Source organism: Mauremys reevesii, linkage group 1 (assembly GCF_016161935.1).
Source record: "Mauremys reevesii isolate NIE-2019 linkage group 1, ASM1616193v1, whole genome shotgun sequence".
Lineage (NCBI taxonomy): Eukaryota > Metazoa > Chordata > Testudines > Geoemydidae > Mauremys > Mauremys reevesii.
Window position 1 is genome coordinate 165,540,018 of NC_052623.1, and position 23,190 is coordinate 165,563,207.

At 39.5% G+C, this 23,190-nt stretch overlaps 1 protein-coding gene across 5 annotated transcripts in view; it reads right to left on the reverse strand.

Annotated features, from left to right (window-relative positions):
• Positions 1–23,190, reverse strand: part of DOP1B (DOP1 leucine zipper like protein B) — an 89,580-nt gene that overhangs the window by 57,608 nt on the left and 8,782 nt on the right. For all 5 annotated transcript variants that reach the window (XM_039541836.1, XM_039541831.1, XM_039541840.1 and 2 more), the window contains exons 3-6: positions 8,627–8,808; positions 8,368–8,538; positions 3,911–4,100; positions 1,011–1,109 (exon numbers count right to left, since the gene is read on the reverse strand). In XM_039541836.1, coding sequence (XP_039397770.1) covers positions 1,011–1,109; positions 3,911–4,100; positions 8,368–8,538; positions 8,627–8,808 — 642 coding nt within the window. The remainder of the gene's footprint in view (positions 1–1,010; positions 1,110–3,910; positions 4,101–8,367; positions 8,539–8,626; positions 8,809–23,190) is intronic.

Genomic DNA, 23,190 nt, shown 5'->3' on the forward strand with positions numbered 1-23,190 from the left:
GAAACTGATCCACTGAAGTCTTCCTTTAAAATTGTGTGGCCATTTTCAAATTTTTATTGCATAACCACAATTAAGATATCAAGCCTAATTAAGAATTAACCAATTTTGTTACTCATCAACAAATTAAATTAGCTAACATCTTCAACACTAGGATGAAGCTAGGAGACAAACTAGCAAAAAGTAATAGGGGAAAAATCTATTTAATGATGCACCAAGTATTTGATTTTGCAAATATTGTGTAAATATTTTAATTTAGTCCTGACAACCCCATCCACTTAAGAACTCTTAGCTGGGAAAAATAAAAATACAGTTAATTTCCTATACATAGTTGCTCAGGCCTGAGCTCTTCACATTTTATGTTAGCAACCCCGAAGTGTGTGTTTAAGAACACCCGTGGTGTCTTAGGCCTAACGGATGGCAATCACTACGTGCGACTTTGGGGAAACAAAGTGGATGCCTGACCCTGCTGAAGTCCACAGCCAAACTAGTGACTGCAAATGGTGCAGGATTAGACCCCAAGGATGTGTCTACATGGGGAAGGGAAGAAAGGGAATTAAAAACAAAAACAAAAAGCCTCCACATGCCTGCAGCAGCAACTCTCAGAGCCCACGTCTACAGATTTGTGCTTGCAGACCTCATACTATGGCACCAAAAATAATCACGTAGATATTCCAGCCTGGGCTGGAGCTCAGGGTCTGAAACCCACTCCTCTCCCCAAGCTTCAGAACCCAAAGTCCAACCCAAGCAGAAATGTCTATATGGCTATTTTTATGGCCACAGTGTAAAGCGCCATGAGGTCGAGTCTGTAGAACTGAGCTCTGAGACTTGCTTCTGAAGGTTTTTTTTTTTTTGGGTGGGTCATATAGACATATCCTTTGAAAGAGAAAATAACTTGTGTAGTCACAGGAATATCTAGATTATGTAAGACCCTACAAGAATCTTCCCTCAGTAAGATCTTACCCTTTCGCCAATAAAATGTAATCATAATGACATTCAAATAATGCTCTTACCAAAGATGTATAAAATGAGAAAAAGAAGAGAAGCACTTCCAAAGTGTTTCTTTGCACAAGAACATTTGAATCCAATACTGATACACACAAAGATTTTACCTGTAATTTGAGAAAGAAACATACCATTTTATTTATATTCATAATCATTACCTGTTATAAATATTGTTGATAGCTATTAAATATTTTAATTATTTATTTTATCTTCTAATAGGAATACCAACATCAGTACCTTTACTTGGTGTGACATTATAGGATTAAAATGTGACCATGTATATCAATGTTGCTACCCCTGTTATAGAATTGCAACAAATCTTGTACGAAGCATGTCATGTAAAGTGTCAATGGAAAAGTTGTGATTTGCTGAATAGGATTATCCTGTTTGTATGCTTTTATCTTTTTTGCACTTGAAGTTATGAGTACACCTCTACCCCGATATAATGTGACCTTTTACAACATGAATTCAGATATAACATGGTAAAGCAGCGCTCCGGAGGGGCGGGGCTGTGCACTCCGGCGGATCAAAGCAAGTTTGTTATAATGCGGTTTCACCTATAATGTGGTAAGATTTTTTGGTTCCCGAGGACAGCGTTATATCGGGGTATATAGAGGTGTATTGACTATATACCTATATGTCAAATGTGTCTGCTCCTGTGATAACTAAATTAGTTTACATCTAGTCTAGCTAGCACAGTGTGAATGGACCATTCAAGTTTATGGCCCATCAACTAACACAATGGGCCATGGAAGAAACTTATCCCTGCAGGATGGGCCTTCCGGAGGACATTTTAGCCAGATATGGGTAATGACTCCTGGTATGACTCATCACAGCATGCAAAGGCATGTGACTTGCTCATGTGACTCTGGACTCCATCTTGTTCCTGTACTTTTCCATAAACTAAGGGTTTGTCTAGACTACCGCTTTTGTTGGTAAAACTTTTGTCGGTCAGGGGTGTAAAAAAAGCACCCCCCTGACCGACAGACATTTCTGTGGCAAAAGTGCTGGTGTGGCCAGTGCTATGTAGGCAGGAGGGGCTCTCCTGACAGCATACCTAATGCCGCTCATTGCGGGTGGTTTAATTATGTCGGAAGGAGAGCTCTCGCCTGTCGGCCAATAGCAACTACACGGGAGACCTTACAGCGGCACAGGTGTACTGCTACAGCTGTGCCGCTGTAAGGTCTGTCGTGTAGACATAGCATAAAACAGAGTTTTCCCTCCACATGGGAGAAAGTATAAAAGGCCCTGGACCATCTCCATTTTGCCTCTTTCCTGCTCTGATCTCTGGACTATAGACTTATGCTAAAAGCAACATTCTAATCAATGGACTGAGGACCTTCCAATCTTTTGGATGTTACCAGAGACATTATAAACCAGCAGTTCATTCCATCACTGCTTCAAACCTGATTCAAGAACTTCGCAATGCATGCATGTATTTGATTCCTTTGACCACTTGAACTCTCTCCTCTTTCTTTTCCTCTTATAAATAAACCTTTAGATATTAGATACTAAAGGATTGGCAACAGTATGATTATTGGGTAATTTCTCAGCAGTTTGTCCTGCATCTGGCATCTTCAGCTGTGACCCACTGAGGCACAGTGACACTTGGAAAGCATCGAAAACTACACATTTAAAGAGAACTTTTTTTCCACAAATAGGAGAACATAAACACGATTCAGCTTTATACTGTTTCATATATAATGATTAGCATTTCCACATATTTGGGTAGGCCACAATTTTGAATATCTGCTGCCTGCCAATGCATCTTGAGATGACACATCCTGTCTGATGATTAGTTACAGTTATTCCAGTATTTCTGGTAAAATGATAGGTAATTTAAAACCTATGAAACATTTTTCAATTTCAAGAAAGGAAATTAAATACAAGACAACAGATACTGGAGTTCTCCTGTTGGTTTACTGCTGTTTGGTTTAGTTGTAGGTTATTTTAAATAATGTCAAAAGGTGCACAGTGTTAAAGTTTAAAAAAAACAAGAAAATATTAAACCCTGTGTCTGACGTACAATGACAGAGAGTTTGATGTTCCATTCCTAAAGGCAAAATGGAGTAAGCAAAGATGGGCATGTCAGCTTTATTTTTCATTCTTGTCTTTTCTGATTTAGACCAAGTCAAATCCTTAATGCTGTACTTAATATTCCTGTAACCAAAGAAATTGCAGCCCAAGGTGAGTGCAGAAATGCTGGGGTTGTAAAGGAGTTTGGTTAAAAATTGTCAAGGACATGCCACCCTTAGGCAGTTCACTCCCACAATGCACTGCTTCTCTACTCATTTCCTATTTTTCAAATTTTTGTCCTACTTTCTGGAGCCAAAAATTATGAGACTCTCCAATCTTCTTCTCCTAAGTACTTCTGGACAACTGCAATAGGTAGGCAGCTAATATTAGTGATTGCAAAGGATAGTCTTTTCACTAAAGTGTAAGAATGCATTGGATCTCACCCCACCTCTCCTTTTTTGTTTTATATAGTGTATAAAATGGATACTGATTTTGAACTGTTTGTGTACAATGCCTAACACAATAGGGCCTCAATTCTGATTGGAGTCTTTGAGCACTACTGCAATACAACTAAACAACAGGGTTAAATCAGTTTTACTGTAACAAGGCAACACTATCCATTCCTTATTTGTATCACTGACCATGTTTTTTTAAATGATCTATTTGCCATTCTACATATTGGTCAAAGTTTGCAAGAGTTATTTTTCATTATTACTACTTCAGTTGAGATTCTCCACTCATTGAGCAAATTTTGAATTAGACATTTCATTCTCTTACTGATGCTCTTTAAAAAGATTGGGACTTTAATTTGTACAGAGAAGGATACTGTTTTCCAGTTTGTGTCAGCATTATGGTAGTTGAGAATATCCCACTAGCAATGTAATGAACTTACTGTGAGCTTATAATCAGTTCCCAGCATGTACTTCTGCTGTTTTCCAGACAACTCTCTGTTGATATGACTCACAACAAATAGAGAAGCAGGAAGTCTTATAGAAGGGCTGACCAGAACACTCCCCCAGATAGCAGCATAGAACACTTCTTGGCCTGTTAGTACAGACAGCTTCACAAGCAAAGCATCTGTTCTGCATTGGGGAAAAATAATAATAATAAATATAATAAAGATTTACCTTTCCATGTAAAATATAATGTTAATTCCATTGAACTCTGTCACTGACTTCAAGTGCAATACTTTCAGTTTGTCAATACCGTGTAGCTCAAGGGTGGGCAAACTATGGCCCGCGGGCTGGATCTGGCCCCTCAGGGCTTTGTATCTGGCCCACGGGATTGCCCCCCACAACTCCCATTGGCCGGGAATGGGGAACCGCGGCCAATGGGAGCTTTGTGGGAGGTACCTGAAGGCACTGCAAGGGCAGTGCACGCAGAGCCCTCCTCCCCCACTCCCCCAGGGGCTCCAGCGCTTCCTGGAGCGGCGTGGGGCCAGGGCCAAGGCCAGGGCAGGGAGCCTACCCTGGCCCCGGTGTGCACTGCTGCCACCCTGAAGCCGCTGTAGGTAAGCAGTGCCAGGCCGGAGCTCGAACCCCTCCTGCACCCCGCCCCCCAACTCCCTGCCCTGAGCCCCCTGCCTGCACCCCACCCCCAACTCCCTGCTCTGAGCTCCTTCGTGCACCTCACACCCCTCCTGCAACCCAAACCCCTGCCCTGAGCATCCTGCTGCACCCCTCCTGCACCCCAACCCTCTGCCCTGAGCTCCCTGCTGCACCCTGCACCCCAACCCTCTGCCCTGAGCTCCTTGCTGCACCCTTCCTGTACCCCAACCCTCTGCCCTGAGCTCCCTGCCACACCCCAACCCCTGCCAAGCCCCCCATACACCCTGCACCCCTCCTCTGCCCCAATCCCTTGCTCTGAGCCCCTTCCTGCACAGCGCACCCCCTCCCACACCCCAACCCCCTGCCCTGCATACAATTTGCCCACCCAGATGTGGTCCTTGGCCCAAAAAGTTTGCCCACCCCTGGTGTAGCTTTTTTAATGTCCATTTTCAATATCCTCCCTTTATTTGCATTTTCAATGTTACCCTTTCCAAGATGATTTTGCCATAATGGCAAGTGCTAGAATGACTCTTACCATTGTGCGCACTCAATGGAACAATGTTTGTTTGCCCACTTTGGCAACTTCTCCAGCAACTACCCGTTTTGCATAGATGTCACACAGACTGTAACTGGACAGTAAATAATGCAGTAGTTTCTGGTAGCTAATTACTGAACCAATTGGATTGAAAGAATCTCATGCATACTATGTAAGGACTTGCACAGAATGATGATGATTTTTAGCTGTGTGTTAAGTCACTTTGTTTCAGTGAAACACACATGCATTTCAGTATCAGAGGGGTAGCCGTTTTAGTCTGGATCTGTAAAAGCAGCAAAGAGTCCTGTGGCGCCTTACAGACTAACAGAGGTACTGGAGCATGAGGTTTCGACGTGCATCTGACGAAGTGGGTATTCACCCACGAAAGCTCATGCTCCAATATGTCTGTTAGTCTATAAGGTGCCACAGGACTCTTTGCTGCTTATGCATTTCAGTGTTTGCTCAGTAGCTCATCTCTGCACTAATGCAATATAAATACTTTAACTTTTCATCGGTTGTTATGAAATTTGTACAGTGTACACTTTAATACAACATATTAGGTGATCAGGTTCACCTAATACAACATATTAGGTGATACCTATAGTAGCTAAATTTAAAATATTATTTTAAACATCCAAAAACTTAGTGATAATTATGTAGAGTTTAGCCTAAAGGATCATCACATTCCCTTGCCTGAGGAAGAAAAAGTTGTATGTGAAAGCCTTGACACAGATAGGACAATATCCTGAACAAACATTATAGAATAAAGATAAACTTTATTGAATTAAATTAACCCTTTCTGAATTAAGTTTAATGCCTTTGGGGGTCCATTGTATTAAAAAGGCAATTGTTTATATGTTATTGTGGAATTGTATGCCACTTCTCTCAGAGACATGACTAATGAAATCTTTGAGAAGTAGTTAAAACTTCAACTTTTGGGACAGTAAGCATGAAGTAGATTTTCTAGCAAATACTTGAGGTGAGGGCAATGCAAGCGACCCATTCCTGAGTCCATTCTTTTGAAGCTTTGCTTTGACCAGAAATCCACTGTCTGGCTGACAACCTATTAATGGTCTCTTCAAAAGGCCCAAATGGGATAAACGAGTGCCTCACAGTCTCATTAGGGTTCTTGTTTCGGGCAAAAGGATGTTATGATCTTGAAACCACAGGAACACTCAATGTGGGATTTTGAAGGACTGCAGGGGCATATGTTGGAGTTGAGATGAGGATTTCTAGTAAGCTTATTAGCATTTGGGTGGGGTTTTTTTTATTATTATTGTTTAAAATTAGATGTCTCTGTAATGCTTTTACCTTAAGACTAAAATGTTCTTGCTTAGAAAGAGCCGTGTTGAAACCTTATGCCTGTGGCAATTACACTGTGTATCATCAAAAGAAGCCTGCTTAGGCAGCCTGTCGTTTGTGGAGGATTTCACAGTATAGTCAGGGGACTGTGAAGTGTGGAAATCCCTTAGTCAGAAAGAGGTATGTATGTATGTGTCTTTACCCAAACAAGGCAATCTCTGGGGACCTGAAAGCCTAAGGAGATGCCCTGCTGGACCACAGAGGGGGAATACAGATGCAGTTGCCCTGAACTGTGTCAAGCTTCTTCCATCTTTAATTTCCAATTGTCTGCAATAATACTTCATGTAGAATGTAAAGCTTGGTTCTACTCTAACAACCTGACTCCAGTGTACATTCAGTTAGCTTGCTTACTTTAAATGACCACAAAATTTTCACTCACAAAAACTGCTAATCCTGCGCAACCAATGTAGCTATGAGTATGTGAGCTGCTATTCTAGTTCCCACACAGCAGAATTAACAACTACATTCTGATTGTAGAAGATGTATTATTGCTGAAGCGGCGGCCAGCACATCCCACGGCCCACACTGCTTCCCGCAGCCCCCATTGGCTTGGAGCGGTGAACCGTGGCCAGTGGGAGCCACGGTCAGCCAAACCTGTGGACGCGGCAGGTAAACAAACTGGCCTAGCCCGCCAGGGTGCTTACCCTGGCGGGTCACGGGCCAAAGGTTGCCAATCTCTGGTATAAACCAAACTAACAACACACACACACACCCCCTTTCAACTCACTCTTTTGTGCAGTAGTTGTAGAAGAGGCAACACTTATACTTATCCATTTGCCTAACAGCCGGTAACTCAGCAATTAAAAGCTGAGTCACTAAACAAATGCAGCTTATTCTTGTTCACTCACAACAGCAGATGCTAACTGTCAATGTAAATAAAGCTTTTTCTATGCCTTCATGACCTGAGACTGTTTTACAAATAAACATTACATGAAGCTAAACAAAACATTTACAACTAAACTCAATTCCACCATTTTTTGGGAAGGAGAACGGAATGCATCAATCTGGAAAGCACATACATACTGTATACGACAAACATTTAGTCACTGTCTACGTATAGAGAGTATTCAGTGAAATATAATCAAAGTTATCTAGTGACGTAATTCCTGCAATAGATTGTTGCAAAATAGTTTTGTTACAGCTATTACTTGATGGAAATACAATCATTACATAACCAAAAGCCTAGTGACTAAGTGTACTGCAACAGGACCTCTTCAACAAGGTATCTAGCATGTATTGCTACAAAGTGTGTTGAACTTTGTTAAACCTGACCACACTAGCTGGTCATTTTTAATACTGCATTAAGGGGCTTTGGGTGAAAAAGACATTTTTGATATTGAGTTTTAGAAGTGGTACATTTACTAGTGCAGCCATGACCACAAGGTGGTCTTCTAGTATAGAATGTTTGCAATCTAGATATGTACAGAAAACAGGAACTTCCCTCTATCAAAAGATTTAAGGAGTGGAAAAAACACAGGCTTAGTTTAGTCTGTCAAAAGATCTCCTCAATGCCCCATTACAAATTTGAAAGGTAAGTATTCAGAAATTTTGAAAGGAGAGCTGTGTTGCTTTCTAAATATGGTGGATGACTCAATAATTTGACTTAATGCAACTTTCCCCCCAAAGTTTAACTTTTCAATTTCTTCTTATCCTTGCATTTCTTTTCTCCCTTACCCCTCCCCACATCCCCTTGCATTCATGCATCTGTCTTTCTTCTGTTCCCTTCCAACTTCAAGTATTTTTCCTTTTCATCCCATCACTCAGTAGCCCTCCATTAGACATCCTCCCTCTGGATGAGGATTTCTAGATATGGGTTCCTTCAAAATAAATAAATACAAATTCAATAAATAGGGAAGTGACTGAATATTGCATTTTATATTTCTAAAGTAACAAAAGCAATTCCACCTGTCATAAATTTCTGACCCCTCCTCCAATCCAGGCAGCAGTCCAATTACAAAGGCTTGAAGACTTGGCAAGAGGGACTTCTGCAGAGGAAGAAAATATTTCTCATACAGACCGAGGAGAATAGGCCTCACTGACATTGCTGCATTTGCTAGCAGGGGAAACAAGCCAGAGCTTTAAAAAAAGAAAAAGAAAGATTCGGTCATTTTAAAAAATAATCTATTATGAAATTTTAAGCCTGAGTTTTCAAAGAGCAATTTACCTGTAGAGGAATAAGTCTTTGGCAAGCCATTTTGTCCCAATGATTTTAAAGATGATTTCATAGGTCTCTAGCGCTTTTAAATGCACTCCACTAGGTAAAGCTGGATGTAAGCACTGAGATAATCTCTTACTGATAATCAGACGTCTTGGCAAGAGGGAGTACTTCAGATTACTTTGAAGAGCCTGTACAAACAGTGGGGATGGGGAAGAAGGAAGGAACAAAAGGTTATTGTACATGTATAACATCCAACGTTAATCAGTCAAGACTAACTGAAATAAGATTTTGTGACAGAAAATTTACTTAGTAGAATTAAATAAGGCATTCAAGAGTTTTCTTCCACAAATGCATAATATTACATTAACAGAGCGGAGATCACTAGACTTGAAGAATTGGTGTGGAAATTCTTTTCTTTTGAGGATGGAAGACCGAAGTCAAAGACTGAGGGTAAATGGGATAGGAATTGAGGAACAGAAGGAAGAAATTTTCTCAGCATTCAGGGGCTGGGAAAGGAGGGAAGAGTTCAGTAGTAACAGATTCTTTCCTTCTTGCACACAACCTGTAAGCTTTTATTTTTTTCATTTCACATATAACGATGGCTGATTTTGATATCTCCTATTGGACAATAAAATGTAAGAAGCATGGCAATGTTTAAAGAACATGGACTACAACAATCATTACCATCTCTAGGCCCAAGACTGAAACTACAGTAAAAGTGACAATTTAGCTGGGAAAAAATACACACAAAAGTGACATCTGCTATATAGAGCACTCATTACAAATCTAAATCCAAGTATTATCTCTTCTATCCATGACATAATAAAAAACTTTGCATATAAAATTACGGTAGAACACATTTATGGAGCTAATGCCTATAGCAGGAAGGTACAAGGACTGCCTGAACGCTGGACTTTGGTTGGTACACCTTCACAATCTTAACTAAATGGCTCACACCCCCTAAATGTATACTTAAATTGTTTACTCTAAACGTTCTAACTCATCAGGAGAAAGAAAATATCTAGGCTGTAAATACTTTTTTCCTCTTGCTCTGACTTATTCAAATCAAGACAAATACCATAATATTCTACCAGTTAATTAACAATTAAGTTATTTATTGACTAGTCATGAATGACACTATTCATTATTTAGTAAAATCATGAAACAACTTGAGGTATTGCAAAAATAATGTCATATTATATAGTATGTGTCCCTTGTACAAATTTACTTTCTAATGACTGCAAGTAATCTCCCCTAGCAGAATAGGACACTTAAAAAGCCCCGAGAATAACAAAAGTGAAAACACTCTTGGCATCAGCAAAAGCTCGGTGGAGAAAGGGTGCGTAACTAATTCTCCTGCACAACAGCAAGTCTGTAATCTTTTTGTCTCTTTTGAAATTTGGACAAACATGAACAACTAGTCTCCATTCTCCTAAATCCACGAGCTATGCTCCCATTCCTCAAATCACAGAGCACCTGTGTGAGAGTTTTGCTCAGTGAGTGAGCTCTCATAAGGGCTTTTCCATTTGAATCATAGCTTCACATGCAGGCCGCTTAATTCACAGCTTCTTAATGAGTAATCCTACATCAAGCATAGAATCATAGAAATGTATGGGCTGGAAGGGACCACAAGAGGTCATAAAGTCCAGACTTCTGTGCTAAGAAGGAGCAAGTGAACCTAGACCATCCCTGAAAGGCAGCTAACCTGTTCTTAAAAACCTCCAATGATGGGGATTCCACAACCTCCCTTGGAAGCCTATTCCAGAGCTTAAACTACCCTTATAGTTAGAAAGTTTTTCCAGTATCTAATCTAAAACTCCCTTGATGCATATTAAGCCCATTACTTCTTGTCCTGCCTTCTGTGGACACGGAGAACAATTGACCAGTCCTGATCACAACAGTCCTTAAGATATCTGAAGACTTACCAGGTCCCCACTTTGTCTTCTTTTCTCAAGACTAAACATGCCCAGTTTATTTTAAAACTTTTCCTCACAGGGAAACTTCTCTAAACCTTTTATAATTTTTGTTGCTTTTCTCTGAACTCTCCAATTTGTCCACATCCTTTCTAAAGTGGACACCCTACTCCAGCTGAGGCCTCCCCAGTGCTGAGTACAATGGGACAGTTATCTCCCTGTCCCCAATGTTTTATATACACGACACCTGTTAATACACGGCAGAACGATAAACAGACTTTTTTGCAGTTGTGTCACATTGTTGATTCATTCAATTTGTGATTCACTATAATTTCCAGATCCTTTTCAGCAGTACTATAGCCAAGCCAGTTATTCTCTATTTTATAATTGTGCATTTGACTTTTTCCTTCCAAGTGTAGTACCTTACACTTTTTTTTTTTTAAACTGAATTTCATCTTGGTGATTTCAGACCAATTCTCCAATTTGCTAAAGTTGTTTTAAGTTCTAATCCTGTCCTCCAAAGAGCTTGAAACCTCTTCTCAGCTCGGTAAATTCTAGAAGTCTATTCTCCACTCTGTTATGCATGTCATCAAATGAAAATACTGCATAGTACCAGACCCAGGACTAACCCCTGTGGGGCTCCACTAAATACATCCTCCCAGTTGTACGACTAGTTGAAAGACCATACTCAAAGTACTTATCCACAGCTGGCTGTCCATCTACCTTATGGTAATTTCATCTAGATCACATTTTCCTAGCATTTCCTTAGCCTTTCCAAAATTGTATGCATGCATAAAATTATGTGCAATCATCAAGGCTTACTCCATCCAGACTTCCTTTCACCAAACTGGAAGAATTCTGAGATTAATTACATTATTTTTTTGAAAATGAATTAAGGTCTTCAGGGGTTTTTTGGCATGGTGGGGGAAGATTGTTTTTAAATCTTTTCCTCATTAGCAAGTTGCATCCAAATACTCTACTTAAGATGGACATTAGAAAGCAAAATTAGACGAAAATACATGTATTACAGGTTAAGACTACCACTGGTTTTCCAGCAGATACAAAATGCCTTTACATCAGACTGCAGAATACATTAGAATATTATTGAAGCACCCATCACAGTTTCATTAAAAAAGGCTGAATTGTCTTAAACGTAAATGTTGGATTCAACCATTGTGTACCTTCCCCCCAAATTGCAGGAATTATTCTTTGATTACAGATAAATTTAGCAGCCTTTGTCAGGGCTTTTTTGTCCTGAACAAGTGGAATATGGTAGGCTCTTCACATTTTCCATATTGTTAAAGCTTCTTGAAATCTCATGCATAAGCAACATTTGAAGAAATTATGTTGTAATTAAGCTAAACTACTACCTATTTTATCTGTCACAATTAGAGGTAATAGACAGGGTCAGGTCAACAGCTCAGGATTTATTTACACAAAAATTGGCAGAGGTGAATCTTAAGCAGATTTGGTAGAACCGGTAGGTTTTATTTGAAAGATAGGATCAATGGTCTTTTGTTTGTTTTGTTATTTTTCTTAACTGAAAAAGTTTATCCCTCAATATGGAGTAGCTGACCAAGTTAGGAGAAATAGGCATATCTAGAAGATTTGAAAAAAAAAATCTGTCCTTTTATTTCTTTTCAGTTGTTTTTGGAGCCTTACTGAGCTAGAAATGATGCATGGCTGTTTTGTAGAGAGTAAACATGTGAGGAAGAGGCAGAATTAGCCAGGAAAATGGAAAGAGTAGGTGGAGCATGAATCATTTATGCTTTACTTATTTTATATATATAGCTACGGTAGCCATGGCAAAAGAAAACAACTAATTCAAATAATGTTGGCTTATTGTTTTATAGAATTATAAACTTTACTTTAAGATTGGCTTCCTCTTGGCATCCTATGTTATTAATTGGACTCTAAAACGTGTCCAACTATACTGGAGATCAGCTGACATGTCAGAAGTGAGAGAGAACCAGAAGCTATGAATGAACATTTTCCAACAAGTACTTAGCCGATATTCACCAAATTTGACATCATTATTCCTAATTTGTATTGCATATGTTTGTATTCTGCAAATTAACAATTAAGTAACAAAAGCCTTCTTAAGAGTACAATAGAAAATTCCTAGTCATTTTCCACACAACTGTCTTAAACATATACATTAACTTGTTCTAATTCATTAAACTTTACAAATTCAACAAAATAGAAAATATTACAGCAAAGATCCAAGTCTACATTTTTGTTGTAGCCTATATTTTACTTTGCTTAATGATAGATTATGTGTTTGAGTAGATTTAGATTAGTTGCACTGTGTGGGATCCAACAGTATGGCCAGTAAAATTTGGTCAGATTATGTATGTCATTATGAAGTGCAGTCTTGAACAAGATTCAAGGGACATTTTTAGTAAAAGGTTACTATTTCAAAATAAATGTAATTGTTCTTATCAGACCTTAAACCTCTTTTCTGCCATGATGCCTACAAAAAGCAAACCATCTGCCTAAACACTGTCAAGTTATGTGGCTACTGTTCTTCACGCTGAACACTGTCATTGAAATTGTTTCCTTGTGATCCCCCATGTGGTTGTTTTTATCTACCCATTACTTACAGCATTACACTTAGACCATAATTTCTTTGGGGCAGAGGTGTGCTTCTGTTATGTTTCTACAGTGGCTAGCACAGTGGGGTCCCAGGTTCAAAGCATAATCATCTTCATTATAATACTCAATTTTGGGGGCAGGCATGAAAAGGAGGAAAGTGTGTAACTGGAACAAATATACTATTCCACAGTTAAGTACTCTGTTCACAATTAAGTTTACTAAAATAAGTTATGTCTGGGAATTTTAATGTCGCAAAACATGGCTCACAGTATGCATCCCTGACTATCTAATACTACTTGGGACTATGAACAGGAAAAGTGCTTCACAAACATTACCTACTACATCCTTAACAGTCAAATGAGGTATGTAAATTAACTTCATGAGGCAGATGGAGAGGCTAAGCAGAGAGGTTAAAGGCCTGATTTTCAGAGGTACTGAGCGCTCACAACTCCCTGTGAATTCAATAAAAGCTCTGGGTGCTCAGCACTGTTGAATCCAAAAGCCATAGATCCAGGATTAAAATTGAATTAACGATTAACTAAAATTGTGATAGCATCCACACCACCCTACATGCTGTAAAATGAGTGTTGTCTGATCTATTGATTGTATATTGATTAAATTACTGATTTAGTTTCCCCATTTAGCACTCTGAAATTTGGTAGGTTCTTGTCCCAAGATCAGGCCCAGCATTATCAGAATTACTGCTCAGTTGGGATCTCCAATGTCCATGGTTGCAACACACTCTCACTTGCACATCACACTATAGTTAGTTTTATTAACACACTTAGCAAATTCACAAACACACACACACACCAACCCAGCAAGGCAGGTAGAGGTAATACAGAACGAGCAGAGCATCCCAATACTTACACCATTCCTTGCAAAAAACAAACAAAACAAACAAACCCTGAAGCTTTAGTTATCTTCCCCCTCACCGTCACCACTGGTAGTCATCCTGGCCTTTCCCAAGAGCTACATCTCTCCCTTCCCCAGCACACAGGCTGGGATATAACTTTTATGATGTGTTACACACTGATGCCACTATGCCCAATGCATATTCAGTAGGGGGTTTCAGCCTCTTTTCCTTATTTGTAGTTTCTCACCCTACTAATGTTGGCGTGCCCTTCCCCCATAGGTTATTAATCCTTTTACCTAAAGCTTATTAGCACATACATCAATTAGTCACCATGGCATCCTTGTGGTCAGAGGTCCCTAACTAAAAATAGCCCAAGCAGTTATAAACTACCACCTCAGTGATTACCTACTAGCAGTTTAGTCATTACAGCAGTCTCTCTCGTGATGATATCTTTTATCTAGGGTTAGTCTTGGTTAGCTACTTATACTAAGGTTTTTGGGGCCTTATGCCTTAGTTTGACTAAGATATTGTCTTACAGGCCTTGAGCCTGTAAGGCAATTACATTATTGCCTTAATTTACACCTTACCTAGCAAATACCTATACTAGTCACTGCCCTGAACAACTTCCTCCTGGTTCCTAGTACAACACTTGCAATAGACTATACCTCTCTCTTTCTCCATAGCTTTAGGAATTATGATATAATTTGCCAAGTATTTTTCTGATTCTCATGAGTCAGTGCAATCTGACTGCAGTTCCTTCAGATACATAGTTGCTTATGCTCACTTAGGATACAGTTTTTCCAGCTCCTTTCCAAGTAAGTGATTTAACTAGGGGGTGACAAGAATGTTAAACATCAAACATGTCCTTGTAGTTCAGCTTCTCAAATCAAATATTTTGCTGGCAACAAGCTTCCTAACATTCATAATAATTCTACAGAGTTTTGTTCTTACAGTTCATTGAGAAACTAACCGATTCTACAAAGCTATAAAACATCCGAACTAGTCATATAGTCTTAAGAATTTTGTTCTTTCCCCACATCCAACCCATAAAAAAACCCCATGAAAAATAAAGTTGAACATTTTGGGCCTCTCTGCTAATTTAGCTCAATTTTTTTGTTGTGTGTTTTTCTTAAAAAGTCCCCCTCTGTGCTCAAAAAACCAAAACAAAACTGCTGCTTGTAACAGTGTACTATATATAAAAATGCCCTCAGTGTAAATAAATTTTCCTCGATTTCTTTGAAGATGACCTGAAAACTATTTGCCCTTTTTGGCAATACATAAAGGAGGCCTGGAATAGAAATATAATATTTTTTAAATTTATTTTTAATTTATTTAAGAGAGTACAATCCTCATCAATTTACATTCATGTCTTATCTACACTGATTCCCTAGGAAGACTATAGACAACTGGAGAACTAGTACAATTATGAAGCACCAAGAAAAGGAAACCCAAACAGTAGAAAGGGAATATTGGTTTGCTTGTGTTTTTGTAAACATATATTTAAAGCAAATGCTTGAAATGCAGTTAGGGGGAAAGTCATTGCTAAAGGATCATCATCCCAATCTTTCGATTAAGAGCTTAGAAGACTCCCACTGCTGCTCTCTTGTCCTCCAAGATCTCCAGACAAGATGATATTCCCAATATTTATAAATGTAAAGAAACTGCAACAGTACATACATCACACAGCAGCAATGAACAAAATTCCTTTTTAATGGCCAACAAAACAGAGGGAAAGGACAGAAACTTTCCTGGTTTTAAGCCTAATGGTATGAGATCTCAAATGATTTCACAGCAGCAGCTCGTTCTCTACCTCAGATTTTATATATCTCAATCAGGTCCTATTAATCACATCTAACCTTGTTTTATTAACCTGCCCAGCCCTATAAACCCATGAGAATATTTAAATTGAAGAATAGGGAAAGATGCAAAAAAGACTCCAATATTCCTTCTGTAATGCAACACACACAACTACGTGCTTCCCCATCAGTGTTACGAATGCAAAAATCAGCCCAGATAAAAATACATACTTTATTAGTGTTCAGGGCTCTTTACTTCAACCAGTAAATATAAAATAGTTTTCAGTTATGCATAAATTTAGACACTTATTTAATACATTTAATTTGGACAACAGTTTGCTTCCAAAAACCAATTTACTTCGCTAATATACTGTCTGGCTTCTTAAATGCAGATTACCACCATATCAACATCTTCCCTTTGTAGCTGATAGGTGAAGGTCATATACATAAAAAGTTCTTATTCCCTAGGACTTCAAAACAGAATGTTTTTTCTGAAGGACAAATAATGGTCATGTACAGTACTGAACAATGAGATAAAGCGTGCTATTGTTAAACAATAGCACCACAGGTCAGTCTGACCAACTTTTGCTGAAATATAAGAACCAAGTAGGAGATGTGTTTATATCACCAGGATCCTGGTTATAATACAGAACACACTTTTTAATTTATAGCATTAGCTCCAATTAAGAATTAACAATGTACTTGTTTGAGACAGAGGCAATACATTTAAAACTTGAAGAAGTTATGATTCATCAACTGTCATTAAGGCCCAGTCTACCCTTAAAAGTTACATCAACATAGTTATGGTTCTCAGGGGTGTGAAAAAGTCACACTGAGTGCCACAGGTATGCCACCTAACCCCTGGTGTTGACATGGGTAAATCAATGGAATAATTCTTGGGGAGGTGGATTATCTACAATTGATAGAAAAACCCTTTCTGTGGATGTAGGAAGTGACTACAACTGTGCTGCTGTAGCACCCAGAGTGCACACATGGTTTGAGAAAACAAGCACTAAAGACATTTGCTATAAAAATAGAGGACAAGAGTTTCTATGATTTTCACAGATAGTGGTGGGGAAAGAGTAAACAAGGAAAAGGAGTTTTAAAACACTTCCATGAGCTGTTTACTTGCTATTGCTGTGCAGAACAAACACCTAAAGCTAACATTACATAGCCCTGCCCACCGCATTCACGTACTGGGAATACTGATGTTCTATTTAAATAAACCATGTTTCATGATCTGATTAAAAGGAAAACTCTGACTGTTCCGAGTTTTCTTAAGCCTCTTCTTCACTGGAGGGGATGTGTTCTTAACTAGAGTTAAAATCCTGGTGAGCATAAGACAGAGTTTGTAGTTTTCATGTGAGTTAGCAGGTTGAATTACAGACAGTAGAGGACTGGAGCCTCAGCGATGAAGTTTGATAGCTATGACAAGGTCCTGTATTATCCTGGAAAAACCTTACTGAATTAAGTTTAACATTATTGTATCATTTAACTTAATTGTATTAAAAATGAAATTGTCTCTGTTACTGTGGGATTGTAGGCAACTTCTCTAGAGAGGTGGGGTATGCTAATAGAATGCCTCTGGTTATCAGCCCTTTGAAGCTTCACCTTGGGGACGGGACCCACTGTATGGCTGGATTACCTTTCAAAGCTTCAAATCGGATTCTCTAGACTAGAGATTAACTGACAAAGGAAGGCAATTGGAATAAATAATTTGAGTTTAAACTGACTCTGGGTTTTTGTTCTGATTCAGCAAGTGGACAGATTGGTCCCCAGAGGACCCCAATCCTTAGGGAAGGGTTGGAAGGACTTTGTCCTACAGAGGCCACATAAGACTGGATTCTTGTTCTGAGCTGAAGCTGTGATGAACCTGAAACCACAAGAAAACCCTTAGGTGGGGTTCTGAAGGACTGCATGCGTGTAGGTTCTTTTACTATTTTAAATGTTTTCTGTGTATTGCTTTTACCTTAAGAATAAAATATGCTTGCTTCAAAAGAATAGTGTGATAACTTATAACTGTGGTGATTACACAGTTAACTGTCTCTGAAGGACCTGCTTAGGCAGACTGTCTTTTGCTGAGAACACCACAGCAAATGCAGGGGACTGTTCACCCTGGAAATACCCGTCAGGAAGGAGAGCAGCACTGGTCTCCACCCAAGTACGGCAAGGGCTAGGGGGCCGGAAGCCTGAGAGTGGGTGCCCTTACTGGACCACTAGGGGGAAAACAGGTACTGCTGCCCTGAGCTGTGACAAAGGAAACAGTGGAATGCTTCCTATATAGAATTAATCTCATCTTCAAGCTATTTATGTCTTTGTCTATGAATCCCTCATCTCCCAGAGTGTGCCACAATATTGCTATAACTTGAAGAAAGTAGGCTTGCTCATCATAGCCTCCTCACGAGGATCTCACAGGAGCCAAGAGTATAGCCTAAACAGGTCTCTACAAGAGCCTTTTCACAGAGTTCAGGATGGCACTATTTACTACAATGTTCTCAGAGTATGTATTTACAACCAGTCCCAGTACCTTCATATTTGGGGCTTTCAGAAATCTCTTTCCAGGAAAACTGATTTTTCCCACCTCCAACTTTTTTTAAACTTGCTTCAAAACTCATTAAATTAGAAATTCTTGTATTACAGTATTGATATTATTCCTTGAACTATAAAATACATACGATTGTGTGTTTTGCAATTTCTTCTCTCTAGAAACCATTTTAAAAAACAGTGAAATATGGAATCTTCTAACTAGATGCTTAAAAGTCTAGCCATCACTGTGATCTGAGTGCAATCAGAGTACGATGATCTTCTGTAGGCTTTAACCTTTGTCAGTTTAGTCGGAGTAGCTAACGAACACTGCAAACCAAACTTGTTCTGATGGCAGAATTAAATGTGTATGTTGTGACCAGGAAGAGGTAAGCCACATGTTCTGGCACTGAAAAACTTATACCTGCTGGGGAGCAAGTGGTGGCATTACTAACTGAAAGGCTTGTGAGAGGGGATCCTGCAAGGCCAAGGAAGAGGATCTTGTTTCTGAAGTTTGCACCTTCTGTGTCTCTGATGTTCTGCCTCATTTTATGCCAGCCTTTCTGCCCCCCACGGCTCAGGTAAAAATATCACCAGTGGCCACAACAATTCCCCTCCCTTCCAAACTGATTCAGTTTTATGCATGGTAGCACATTCTAAATCTGAGGTCACCCTAGAATTGCACAATTGATAGAGGTATTAGTCATGGAGCTCACAAACATCATAGGTTCTGTTATTGTTCCAATATACTTTACCAGGACAGAGAAAGCACCATTGCCATAGGGTGGATGGGGGGAAAATGCTAGCCAAATTCTCTGCTGCTGTCAGCTCACATGCAGAAATGTGCACATGAACAACAAATCATCCACCTCCCCTGTGAAGCTTCTGCTGCTAGCTTACCAACTGCACTCATTGGTAGTCTGGTCAGTCAGAGCCATAATCGGTTTTCCCAACGGATCTATCAAAAGTTAATGAATCAAAGAGCAGGGTGGATAAGAAACAGTGAGAACAGTTTGGCAAATTCCACAACCACAAGCCATTAGCCAGGGATTCTCTTTTTATGCTTGTACAGAATCCAGCATATTTTGGGTTGCAACCTGAAATGGAGCCTTTGAGCATATTTCCTACTAAAAACCACCACCACCTATGCCTGACTCTCCCTGAGGACAACTCGATACAAATTTTGAGTTCTGAGAGGACACTCCAAAGCAGAAAGCCTCTTAAAACAAAAAAAACCCAAAACACTTTCATGTTTCTTGTATAGCTTATCAGATGAACCTCAGGGTTTGGTCAGTGATCCAAATTGGAGGCCACTTGAGCATAAGGTTCCTGAGATATAGCTTTTCTTAAAGCTGATATGTTCTGGCAATGAATTTTTAATGCCCAGAAAGAGACCTCCTGCACAATGAAGGCCACAGAATCTCACGCACCCACTCCTGTATCAGACCTGTGTCTGAGCCACTGAAGGCCTCAAATCATGGTTTAAAGACTTCAACATGCAGAGAATCTTCCAGCAAATGACCCATGCCCCACACTGCAGAGGAAGGCGAAAAACCCCCAGGGCTTCTGCCAATCTGCCCTGGAGGAAAATTCCTTTCTGGCCCCAAATATGGCGATCAGCTAAACCCTGAGCATGTGGGCAAGACTCACCAGACACCCAGGAAAGAATTCTCTGTAATAACTCAGATCCCACCCCATCTAACATCCCATCATAAGCCACTGGGCATATTTACCACTAATAGTCAAAGATCAATTGCCAAAATTAGACTATCCCATCATATCATCCCTTCCATAAACTTATCAAGCTTAGTCTTGAAGCCAGATAGCAGCTTGAAGTCTTTTGCCTCCACTGCTCCCCTTGGAAGGCTATTCCAGAACTTCACTCTTCTGATGGTTAGAAACCTTTGTCTAATTTCAAGTCTAAACTTCCTGATGGTCAGTTTGTTCTTTTTAATAATTTATAACCCCCTTCACACATGCACACAGGATACCACCTAAACCTACGCTTTTCCCTACCTATCATTAAATCCACAGACTGCTCTCATATCCCATCACTACTGACAATACCCATAGCAAGACCATCCCAGTGCCCTTCTCCTGACACAGCCTACACAATTCCATATTGAAATGATGCCAGACAAACCTCAAGGTACATATGAACCTCTTTCCTTTGATCACACATGTGAGGGAGAGTTCAGACCCAGATTTCCTGACATCATCTCAATCACAGCTCTGTAATGCTCCTCAAACTAAACCCAAGATTTCCTCATATCACAAACAAATCGCTACCAACCAGCACAGCTACACCTAACATGGTGACTGCAGCTGGAACGCAGGCAGATAGTTCCCAGTGGCTCTTGCCAGCTCCAGGGGGCAGAGGTAAGATTGGATGGATATTTTACTTTGTAAAATATCTCGCATTTCCTTGTTTTCAGAAGTCTGAATTTTGCTGAACTTGACCTTTTTGAAGGGCACAAGCTAGCATTGGGCAACCCTAACTTTGCATAATAAAATTTTAGATCAATTAAAAATATTTTGGTTATAAGCATGTATGTTAAAAGCACTAACATTACTGATGTTCCTACACATAATGAACCAGCACCAGTTTCAGTCAAAAACTGCTGTTAGAGGCAATCAGCAGTAACTTTACAGAACCTCACCCCATTCTGTTAGCACACAAAGGCAAAATCTGCAATAGCACAATTACATTTTGGCACCAGGACTATTAAAAAAGGGATTACCAAATCCTGTACACTGCAATCTGTACTGAACATTCTAAATACTGGCATTCATTTTGTTAGTTAGCAACAAAACAATATTTTCCTAGCAGTTAACACACACGTGTATATAGACAATCAAAACGCTGGTAAAAGCACTACTCAAGAACAGGAATGAGAAAATCTTATTTCTAAAAACACATAGTGGACTAAAAAGGTATACAAGCCTCATGACCAGTTTGTCAAAATCACTGCTGTGCAATAATCTCTTTCCACAAAACCTTGTATATTTCGATTATACAGGCCATGAGCACTAGAAATTACAAGTCTGACAAAATAGATTAAGGGAATAAGGATACAGAATTTACTTTAAGAGTCATTAATTTGACTCAAAGTAAATTCTGTATCCTTAATCTATTTTGTCAGATTTGTAATATGTAGTGCTCATGGCCTGTATTTAATTTGACTCTTAAGTCTGGTTGTACTGTGCATCCACAGTATAGGAAATAGATGTAAAGCTGTTTAAATCCCAGGAAATGCACTTACGTCAAGGATTATGTCTTCAAGTGATACATAAGGAGAAAGAACACATGAAATTCTAACCAACAAAGATCTCATTTTCATGCTAAAGAGAAATATGGAGACTTACCTATAATTGAAATGTTTTTCATAATTTTCCCACGAAACATAAACAAGTCTTTAAAACACTGACAAATGTGTCTATTTAATTTTTGGTAATTAACACAGTCCACTTCCATCCTCGACTTCCATGTATTTGGAATAGACCTTTTATAAACATAGTAAATTATTTTCTACAGTAGTGCTTGAAAAATCCACTTGTAAGTGGCAAATGGAAAGTCTTCCCTGGCAATCATGGGGTCATAAATCACCAATTTCTGCAGACTTTAATCTTTCATTATAAAAAATGGATTGTCACAGTTTCAGGGCAACTGCAGCTATACTGCTGCTCCAGGTCCACTCCAGCACCTAGACACGTCTCAGACCTCCAGCTGTCACCTGTCTCTGGGAAGGGTCCTGTGTCCTACTCTCTTCTGACAGGGGATTTTAAGGCTGCACAGCTGCCTGACATACTCTGATACCCACAGCAATATCCAGTCTGCCTTAAGGCCAGCATCTAGGCTGAGCTTTCTCTCCAAGGGCTATGAAAGGTGTGATTTACCAGTAATCTGAACAGCTCTTTCTAAGCAAGCACTTTTATTCTTAGGGCAAAAGCATCACAGAGAAAAAACAAACAAAAAGATTTTAATGCTCACAGGAATCACCCATCTTTCACTTGGGGCATTTGGTAGACCACTTCTAACTAGGGTGACCAGATGTCCCGATTTTATAGGGACAGTCCCAATATTTGGGGCTTTTTTTATATAGCCGCCTATTATCCCTGTCCTGATTTTTCACACTTTCTATCTGGTCAACCTACTTCTAACCCTTCAGCAAGAGTTGAAGTCTCACCTCTTGGACACAAAGTCTTGTCCATTTGTTGAATCAAAAATCAAAGTGTCTGTTTAAAGTCAGCTTTTTATTAAAAAAAAAATTTGCTTTGTCCCCCAGCCTCCAGAAAACAAGTAAAACCAGTCATTCCCATGACTCCCCAGAGGCCAAGCACCTCCTCTTCCTTAAAACACACAAATACATATCACTCACACTGATACCAAGGGCTATGAATATTCTACAGCTAATACTGTCTAGCCCGTCTCAATATAATGGCTATTTCATGTTCATGCATTAAAACATAAAATACAACATGGCGCCCAAAAATACTGCATGTGGTGGCAGTATCTGTCACACTGATCTCTAATCCTTATGGTTGCAACAAGTGTATTAAGAACATTAAATGAGGTAAGGCTGTATTTCTCAGTCTGCAGACTACTCTAGTACCACTGCTGCTCAAGTTTTGTCAAGCAGCAACAGATTAAAATTAACAGAAGTCTAGTCGGCTTCACTGCTGCTATTCAGAACCCTGGGGGCAACAATGAAATCGCAAAGAGCCACATCAGCTTCATGCTGCTACTGCTTGGTAAGACTGTAAGCAAAGCGAGACACTGGAGATATTCACAGAAGAGAAGCACAAAAAAAAACAAAACAGCAGGCAGTGGAGAAGAGTGATAGAGCTGCATAGACCTCTTTTCTCCCCTTGCTTTACCACAGCCAT